Genomic DNA, 8,279 nt, shown 5'->3' with positions numbered 1-8,279 from the left:
ATGAAAAATTTGTTACAACATACAAGACTTGCTTTAGATTTTTTATATATAAATAAAAGAATTTATCTTGATAATTAATTTTTTTATTATACTAAAATTATTAAGTCAAAAAAATATTAAAACTATTAATTTTTAAATTTAATATTTTAAAAATCATCTAATTATACAAATCTAAATATATATTAAAATTAAATTTTATATAAAATTTAATTAATTTAATTTAATCTAATAATTAATTTATTAATCTATTTAAATAAATATTAAAAATTTTAATATCGATTTATACATGCAGCAATTCTTTAAAAAATCTTGTATAAAATCCAAAATCCGGTTCTTCAACAAAAAGAAACGAAAAATAAACTCTATAAACGACGCCGTTGTTTGCTCCCCCTTCGCAAGACCTTTGCATGCTTTATTCTTTACCTTTCTCTCTTGCTTGGAATTGTTTTCTTGCTCACTACGATGGCCTCTAACTCGGACTCAGTCTCTGATACACAGCGAACTCTGTAAGTTCTCTCTACTCCATCAATCTTCATTCCTTTTTCTTCAAATTTCAATGCACCAATTCGATTTTTCGATTCAATGTATCTGTCCCTGTTCGCTTTCGCGTACAAAATTGATGTATTATTGTGGACCCTGAAATTTTGATTGAACTTGTTAGGTATCCCTATGTAACTGGAACCTCTGTGGTTGCTCTCAAATACAAAAATGGGATTCTTATGGCTGCTGACATGGGAGGTAAGATTCTGTCAAATATTTAACTTGATTTTTTTGTGGTAGGGGGTTATTGTTAGAAATCGGGGTGAGTGCATTTGATTTTGTTTTCAGTTAACTATTATTTTTTTTTCAGCTGAAAAATTTTATGATAACATTATGGTCAAGTAAAAGTTTCTTCTTTTCGTTTCCCTTGAAAAAAAAAACAAAATAAATTAAAAAAAGGTGCTTGTTGAAATAAAGATGTGCATTTTGTTGTTGGCTATTGAACTTTTGTCTGGTAGTTAGTGACTTAGTGGTGATTATTTTGGTGCTACCTATTCTTAGATATTGTGGTTATATGTATGTTGTTTATCTTTATACTCAGCACCCAAAAAATGCTGTATCAGTGGCATCTGAATCTGATTTCCACGGGCATTCACAGTGCTTTTTGAAAAGGTTCTTTTGCTGGAACAATGATATGTGATGATTTTTTTACATGTTCTAGTTTGGTAGTTGTGATCTGTTCTATGTTGGGAATGTGTTGTTTTATGTTAGTATCGGCCTCAGTATGCATCTCATTTCAATTATCGGTACATTAATAGGTTCCTATGGCTCTACCTTACGGTACAAAAGTATTGATCGTTTGAAGCCTATTGGGAAACATTCTCTTCTTGGTGCTAGTGGGGAAATAAGTGACTTTCAGGAGATTCTACGCTACCTTGACGAGCTTATGTATGCACTTTGTATTTATGTATTTATATCGTTACTTAAATAAGCGCACATTTTGTTGCATAAATGAGCATTTGCTATTTGAAAATGAAGCAGAAAAGGATCTATTTAGGTAAAATAATCTTAGATGCTTTTCTTTGATGTTTATGGTGTTTATATTCTATATTGTGTTTCAAACATTGAGTTAAAGAGTATATCTGTATTTTCTCCTCCCAGTCTTTTCTATGTTACATGTTTTAATTTTCCCATGTAACAGTTGATTTTGACCTTTTACCACTGCAGCCTTTATGACAACATGTGGGATGACGGAAACTCCCTGGGACCTAAGGAAGTGCATAACTATTTAACTCGTGTGATGTATAATAGACGTAACAAGTTCAACCCATTGTGGAATGCACTTGTACTGGGTGGTGTGAAAAATGGGCAGAAGTACCTTGGCATGGTACGAAATGGTTTATCTTTATTTTTATCACTGTGAGTTACCCGCATGCTTATTCCTTTTTGTGAATCTTATCCAGGTCAATATGATTGGCATTAATTTTGAAGACAATCATGTAGCCACAGGACTTGGGAATCATCTTGCAAGGCCAATTCTTCGTGATGAATGGCATGAAAATTTAACCTTTGAAGAGGGAGTCAAGCTATTGGAGAAGTGTATGCGTGTGCTCTTATATCGTGATAGGTCTGCTGTCAACAAGATTCAGGTGTGTGCTTTTTCCTCTTGCCTCTGCTAAAAAATTATGAAAATATGCCATACATCTTCCCGACCAAGGACTAGGTGCTGCTGCACCCATTTCCTAGAATACGTTCCTATTGGTTTTTTGTCTTCTCTATTTCAAACTCATCATTTTAATACAGTGCCCAATTCTGTTTATTTTGGCTTATGAATGGATTCTTTCTGTGAATAGTAAAGCAGGAATCATAATATAGATAGGGAGTTATGTGTGGAATTTGAAAATAGGTGTTTGGAATGGAATGATCATTTTCTGCAGCTCACTATGCTTAGTATTAAATAATCCATATTCCCTTTTTCAGTTATGTTAGAGATATAACTATTAATGTGCCTCTTCCCATCACTTTGGTAGCGTTTGGTGGAGAGACAGAGACGGAAAGATTGAGACTGAGAGACAGAGACTAAGAGACAGAGATTAAAATAAATCTTAGTATTCTGTTTGGTGCAAAATGGGAGACAGAAATTGAAACAAAAATGAAACTCTAATTTAATTTGTTCAAAGGGTAAAATTGAAATTAATTAATTGAAATGGGGGTATTTTAGATATAAAATGTTATTAAAATTTCAGTCTCTATCTCTAAAAATTTTAGTCCTCTGTGTCCCCACTTTTTGGAGGTATTGAAATACTGAAATTTTGGAGACAGAGACAGAAATTTTAGTACCAGTCTCTAAACCAACAAACATGATACTGAATCTCAGTCTCTCAGTCTCTGTCTCAGTACCTCAAAACAAACGCTACCTTTAAGCTTTCACATGATAATTACTCCCTAAACATGGTATTAGAGCCTCCATGATCAAAAGGTCTCGAGTTTGATCCTTGTTATATCCAAAAGGAAGAAATTCAGCATAAAGACAAACTACAAAAAAGAAATAAAAAAGCCTATGCACAATCACATTTCAATCCCCAAAGAGGCTGTTGCGTAAGGGAGCATGTTTGAGATGTAACCATTTATATGGCTCTTATCACTTTAAGCTTTCACATGATAGTCGCTCTCTAAACAAGTTTGCACTGTAATCACATGGTTAATCTATTGACAAGTATAGGGTTCTGGTCTAGTGCTTGTTATGAAAGTTTGGTTAGTAGCTTTGAGCTGCTATCAATAACAGCCATGATCTCTAGGCCTCTTATCTCTACATGCACCTTGTCTTCCTAGGTTTGGATACTTGTAGTCTAATCTCCACTCATTCCAAAGAAGTTAGTAGGTTTCTAGATGTTAACGTAACAATATAAGTATGTGAACTTACTTGGAAATCAGGAGTAATGACCAAGGTTTCTTTCTTTGCATGCATAAAATAATTTATGTCCTCTCTGCTCAAATTAGCTTGGCATACAGAGATTCACAATATAAGAAATGAAAGTTTAACTTGGAACCCTATTGTGACAGGAAAAATGACTATCTGATATAAAATATTGGGTTGTGTTTGAGTTTCCTTCATCTTGAGCAACTAAATCAAGATTTAAATTAACTGGTCAGGAGTTATTATAGGTTTACTAGCTCATTAGTCATTACCCAATTAAGAAACCACGTAAGAGGATCAAAAGTTTTTTTTTTTTTTTTGGTAATTGCCTGATGTTCTGGAAGAGAACGACACCGAACATATTGTTGTTCATAAGTTATCATGGCATTGAGTCGTAATGTTTAAAAGTTGAATAAGTTGAATATAACAACTTGTTTGTGATCAAAATGTGAAAATTTCATTTCTTTTACATCAGAGTGCTTATTTTTATGTTTTCAAGTCTTTATTAGAGAAACTACTTATACAAATTTTTATTTACTCCAAGTTAGGAATGTTATATGATTTTCCATCAGGGTTGTGAACTGTGGTTCTTACAATGCCTAAATCTGAACTGAATAACTTCTTTTTTCATTGATTTTTGGATTTTATTTTGTATATAAATTCTTTTTTCAATTACAAAAGGTTTATTTATTGTGTGATGATACTTATCATATGTAATGTCAAATTTTCAGATATCCAAAATTACTGAAGAAGGTGCTACCCTCTTCCCACCATTCTCATTGAAGACTTATTGGGAATTCTCTGCCTTCAAGAATCCAACTGTCGGTGCTGAAGGTTCATGGTAGCTTGAAATGTGAAATGAACAAATTATATCAGTTGGACATGAAATGGTTTTCTGGGAGATCCCTTCATTATGTTAAAATGGATAAGAAACGGATCAGCCTTTGAAAATTGATATGCTCATAGATCGCTTTAGTTTCAAATGGTTGTTTGAGTTGACCTCAATTTCACAGTAGAATTTCTTTCAGTTATCAGAATTCTTTCGTTATAGTATCATCCCATTGCATGTCTTTGAAATGAATTAATATGGATTATCTTAAGATTTGGGGACCAATTTTCTTTCTACATATTTTCAGTTCCTACCGTTTTTGGTTCTTGCTAGTTCAATGGCAACAATATCTCCTTTCAATCTGGTTGGAATAATTAGAACAGAATTTGAAAACAAAAAAGAAAATGATTTGTGGATCAAAGTGTGTGCTTCTTGATTTTTGGTTGGACAACCAGATAAAATTGTGTTTGAATGTTTAAAAATGGGAAACTCTATGAATGTTAAAAAATGAGAAACTCTATGAAACACTTTGGAAACATACACTAACAGAAATCATCTTTTACGAAATGATCTTTATACACATACTTAATAGACAGTTAGCGTGTTATTGAACCACACTTTTTTTTGTTAATAGGTTCTTGAGCCACGCTCTGTCTGTTACTGAAAGTGCTATCTGTTTTAGATGTTACAAAATCCCCGATCTCTCATTTTCGGGGAAAAGAAACACTAAACAACTAAATAGGAAAAAAGAAATTTTTTTATTTTTTACACAAATACCTTTGTCTTTCTCCCACTATTTCTGGCATTTCCCTCTAGCATTTGGCGGTGACCACATCCATTTCCATGGCTAGTTAGTTTCGAGTTAGAAACAACCATGTTAGGCTAAAGTCTAGCTTTTCACTCTTCTATGATAGAATCTACACAAGACATTTCAAATTTTTGTCTTTTACTTGGAGTGATGAAATCACTAACGTTGTTGGTGACTGTTGACTAGCAACAATTTGTGCGTAACTAAGAACCTTGCTTGGGTTTGGCAATAATTAATAGTTACTATTCACACAAAGTGAAGAAAAACATTTTGAAACGAAACGATGATAGATACCATCGTGGAGTGAAGAGCTAGACTTCGGACTAATGGAGTTGTTTGTTTACGTAAAACCTAAGCTAGCATTACAAGAGGCAGAGGGAGAAAAGAGGTGGCCTACAATGGAGATTGTGCAAGAAGGAACCAACAACTGTCCTATCCATCCTTGCTGCAAGGAGGTCGACGGAAAATTTTCCAATGACTAAAGATGCATTTGACATTATGTTTTACAGCAGTTATCCATTAACATCGTTAACTTCGCAACTGGCAGAGAGGAGGAACTAGCTTAATTCACATTTTAAAATTGAATGACTAACTAACCATTTTAAAAACTGATAGATCAATTTAATTATTGAAATGAAAATTAAAAACCAATTTTATTGTTAACTCTCTCTTTTAATGAAACTAAGTATATAATGTTATATCTTATACAATGACATCAAACTCTATCAAATGTTATCATATCCTGTTGAATTTGATAAACAGTACTTCTATAACTTTTACTCAATATGTGATTTTGGATTTGTAAACAATTCAAGCATGCTGTCAACGATACAAAATATATTTAATCTTTGAGCAAAAACAACAAATATATTTGAACCAGCTAAACAAATATAACAACTAAATCAGAAAATAACAGTAAATAAATCACTTCGAATATACGCCTAAGTTACACTGTCTTCAAGTCAAGAAAGAGCTACAATTAATACATGCCATGCAACGGACAGCATATAGTAATAGATAATTGAACTACCAAGCACCAAAACTGGAGTAAATATTTAAGAATTTGTAGTTGTAGATAAGAAAGTTACAATGAGTTGATTGAGTTCAAGTAAAATAGAACTAGAGTAGATAAAGGTTTCAGGGAAACCACCACCATCGGCACATACCATAATATCCATCCCTCGAGAAACATATAAGAAATGGGTGTATTTTACATTATTTTTACCTCTTTCTCTTCTTATTTCCTTTGCCTTCGCCCTTGTTGAATCCCTTAACATCATAAGTCGTGTCAGCGGTGTTCTGCTTCTTCATTCCCTTCCTGCCTCCAAAACCGAATTTGGAATTCCTAAATTCTCTTTTCTTTTGTGTCTTTCCTTTTCCAAAGGCTTGCTTCCCCTTCCCTCCTGACCGATCACCCGGAGACACTCCCGGCCTTTTGCCCTTTGACCTCTCAAATGACTTCCCATCCTCAAAGTCAAAACCCAAATCCGCATCATTGCCATTGTCAGCAAACCCACTCTGTTGCCTTTGTTTCCTCCATTTCTTAACAGATTCAATGTCCTGCTTTTTCTGCTTGGCCCGTTCTTTCATCTTCTGGGCTTGAATCTCTTTCGCCAACCTCTTGGTCTCCCTAGCCTTTCTTCTCTCTTCAGCCTCTTCCATCTTCCGCTTCTCTGCCAGTACACGTCCTTTCACCTTTTGCATGTGGTTATCAGTCTTCACCATTTCGGCGTAATAATCTGGAGGCCTCAGAAAAGGGAGACCCATTGACTGGAGTTTCTGATATGCCTGCTTTGTTCCCTCAAATGCCTGGTTGTAAAATGCAAGCTCACGTGTTAAGTCATCATTGACATCTACTTCTTGCTCTTGATCAATATCAATGGAGAGTGTGTGAATCCATCCCACGTTCTCTGGCCAACTGATGTCTCCAAGTTTATCCAACACAGCATCTCTGTTATAAACTGCAGTTTTCAAGGGCTCAGTTAATTTCACATCTTCGTCAGATTCTGATTCTGATGCAAACATTTCCTCATTACGATCTTCAGCTTCACCACCAATGGTGGTTTCATCATTTACCAAATGCTCCTCCATTCAACCTATAGAAAAAATTGGGGGAAAACTTCATTTTAGAGCAAAATATTGCAGTCTAGCATTTATAACTATCAATTTGGTTCTTGTACTTTGGCTAAACAGAACTTCATTGAAAATAGGAGACTGTGCAAGGTATAAACACCCAGCACCCAGAAAGAGGGAAGCATGTATTGCATCAATAGCAGAACATAACTTGAGATACACATGCCACGCAAACCAGTTAAATGCTAACATACATAACTTAGTGGAAACCAAGGTTCTGAAAACCGGACCAGTCATCAAACCGTTCTAGTCACTGGTTCACTGGTTTATTGGTCCAACCGGTCTAACCATGGTTCAACCGAAAAAACCATTCCATAATAAAATAATAAATTATAAATAAACATCCTAAATATCTTTGAAATTTAAAACCCTAAATAAAATATCACCAACTAAATGTAATTAATCATCAAAATATGCAATAACTTGCTGCAAATTTGTTGACAATTAACATAATTATACTTCCATTAAAAATAGCTGGATTGAATTACAATGCACAAGTTAAAGATAGAGAATATTGTCTTAATGTAGCTAAGTCAAAAAGTAAAACAAAAAATGATAGTGTTGCACAATAAACACACAACAGAGCCTGAAACAAACACACAACAGAGGCTGAAACAAAAACACAACAAAGCCTGAAACAAAAAAAATCCAACACGGAGGAGGCGTAGCAAGTCGGCGGAGATCAAGAACAGGGACAGTGCAACCAAACAATGAAGAAAAGAATGAAAACAGAATTTTTTATATAACAGAACAATCAAAACATGAATCATACAATCACTAATTGCAAATTTTTTCTTCATAAGAACAGAACAATGAAAACATGAAGCATATAATAAATCAAAAGATCACCAATTGCAAATCTTTTAATAAGAACAGAAGTTAGAAAAAGCAATGAAGGAACAGTGAAACAATAACACAGGCAGTGCAAATTCAAGAAACTTTAATAAAATTTAACTACAGAAACAGACAGTAAAGCAGTAATAGAGTTATAAATTTAAAATTTATCATCAAATACAATCAGTGAGCAAAACCAGTCAACCAAGTACTGACTGGGCATTCGAAAAAAAAAAAAGAAACAAAAGAACATTTAAATCACAGCAAAAACACAACAA

The 8,279-nt window shown here is 33.9% G+C and overlaps 2 protein-coding genes across 2 annotated transcripts; one reads left to right on the top strand and one right to left on the bottom strand.

Annotated features, from left to right (window-relative positions):
* Nucleotides 347–4,521, top strand: LOC107643407 (proteasome subunit beta type-4; the record flags this gene model as incomplete). Its single annotated transcript, XM_016347050.2, is given in 6 exon segments — nucleotides 347–506; nucleotides 662–738; nucleotides 1,299–1,428; nucleotides 1,708–1,867; nucleotides 1,944–2,129; nucleotides 4,129–4,521. Coding segments are annotated over 6 exon segments (711 nt in total). The 3' UTR covers nucleotides 4,243–4,521.
* LOC107643406 (probable rRNA-processing protein EBP2 homolog) lies at nucleotides 5,937–7,438 on the bottom strand. Its single transcript, XM_016347049.2, has one exon. It carries the CDS (start codon nucleotides 7,123–7,125, stop codon nucleotides 6,256–6,258), a length of 870 nt encoding a protein of 289 aa, XP_016202535.1. The 5' UTR covers nucleotides 7,126–7,438; the 3' UTR covers nucleotides 5,937–6,255.

The sequence above is a fragment of the Arachis ipaensis genome, chromosome B05 (assembly GCF_000816755.2).
Source record: "Arachis ipaensis cultivar K30076 chromosome B05, Araip1.1, whole genome shotgun sequence".
In the NCBI taxonomy this organism is placed as follows: Eukaryota; Viridiplantae; Streptophyta; class Magnoliopsida; order Fabales; family Fabaceae; genus Arachis; species Arachis ipaensis.
Note: the sequence above shows the minus strand (reverse complement) of the source record. Positions and strands in the feature narration are given on the sequence as shown.